Source organism: Gavialis gangeticus, unplaced genomic scaffold (assembly GCF_001723915.1).
Source record: "Gavialis gangeticus isolate Ggan-Ray unplaced genomic scaffold, GavGan_comp1, whole genome shotgun sequence".
Classification (NCBI taxonomy): domain Eukaryota; kingdom Metazoa; phylum Chordata; order Crocodylia; family Gavialidae; genus Gavialis; species Gavialis gangeticus.
The window spans coordinates 56,017,045-56,018,428 of record NW_017729024.1 but is presented as its reverse complement, the minus strand read 5'-3'; the positions used below and the strand labels follow the sequence as shown (position 1 = coordinate 56,018,428).

The 1,384-nt window shown below is 38.7% G+C and overlaps 1 protein-coding gene across 1 annotated transcript in view; it reads right to left on the bottom strand.

Moving 5' to 3' along the window:
* Positions 1–674: 674 nt before the first annotated feature.
* Positions 675–1,384, bottom strand: part of LPL (lipoprotein lipase) — a 17,827-nt gene continuing 17,117 nt past the window's right edge. Inside the window, exon 9 of the mRNA XM_019517105.1 lies at positions 675–928. Within this exon, the coding sequence (XP_019372650.1) occupies positions 913–928 (16 nt within the window). The 3' untranslated portion in view covers positions 675–912. The remainder of the gene's footprint in view (positions 929–1,384) is intronic.

The window sequence follows — 1,384 nt, the reverse complement described above, 5'->3', positions numbered from 1 at the left end:
CACCCCTGGGGGAAGCATGGGGGGCATGTGCTTCCTGGATTTGTGCATGAGGCAAGGGTGGGCTACCCCCTGTAGGCTGTGGCTGGGGGGTGCACTGGTTTCTTCCCAGTGGGGGAGTGGAGGAGAGGGCTTGATGTTGTGTAAAAAAGATACATATTACAAAAAGTAATCTTGTGTTACTTTTCCAAATTGCCATACCCTTGAATTCTTATGGGTATTAAAATATTTACATATACATATAAAAACTGTTCAGTTTTATAGTACTGTTGTATACTTGTAGCACCTCTAACTGAAGTGATTAGAGAGCATTGCGTTTTGTGAGTAATACATTCAAGCTCCTTTAACGTCAGAGGTACTGAAAAACTTCCTTCAATGTAATGGCATCTGCTCCTATGTCACAGCTAAGCAATACACTGAGGTTTGTCTTTGGAAATAAGAATATTAGCAGAATATTAGTATGATCAGTCTCTCGGTTTGCCTGTTGGGAAAACACAGGTGAACACGAGGCCAGTGCAGCTCTGACCTAATCAGATGACTGAAGTTCAGTGTCAAAGAGCAGAAAGTCACAGTATTCAGCTTATTTTTGTACTGGTGATACAAACAGGTGCTGAAAACAAAATCACTTGCTGTTTCCAGTCTGTTGATTCTTTTGTAGTTCTTAACTCAGTGCAATGTCAGAGGTTAAACAGTTTTGTTTTAGAGACATTGTTACTGATTAATTTTAAAATATCTGCATTGGACACTGAGCATGCTAGCATCTCCTACCACTGAAAGTTTATTGCAGGATGAATAGAGTAATTATATATACACATTTATGGGTCACAGCTAAGGCTAAGTAGGTAGTGATAGCTCTGCAATTTGCCCCAAGTACAAGCTCTATTATCCACAGTCCAGCACAGTCTGTCCCCACATTCACTCAGTTCTCAGCCTTCCCCCCCCCCCCAAAAGCATAACAGCCTCATCAGGAGCAAGGTGCATACTTCAGAATACAGTACACCTACTAGGTGCTAAATATGCATGTGAAAACTTTGTTTTAAAATTAGTGAAGAGCCTGTAAGTTCAGTTAGCTAAATCGATGTTGCCCAACTGCACAAAGTTCCAACTAATTTATACAATATTAACACACCAGTTAACAAAAAGCCAAAATATAGGCCTAGATATAAAACTTCTCAATAAATACTAGGAATTTGCTATACAATACTTTATGCTGAAAAACCTTGTTACAAGGTGAAGCAAAAGTCGCTTATTTCTTCCTGGTAAATCAAGCTGTCACACCTTTTGCAAAAGGTTTTTAAGTACTTGGCTGACATGTTCTTTATATTTTAGTAGCCACTTTCTATGTGCTGAGATTCCCTGAAAAAAAAAAAAAAAAAAAAAAAAAAAC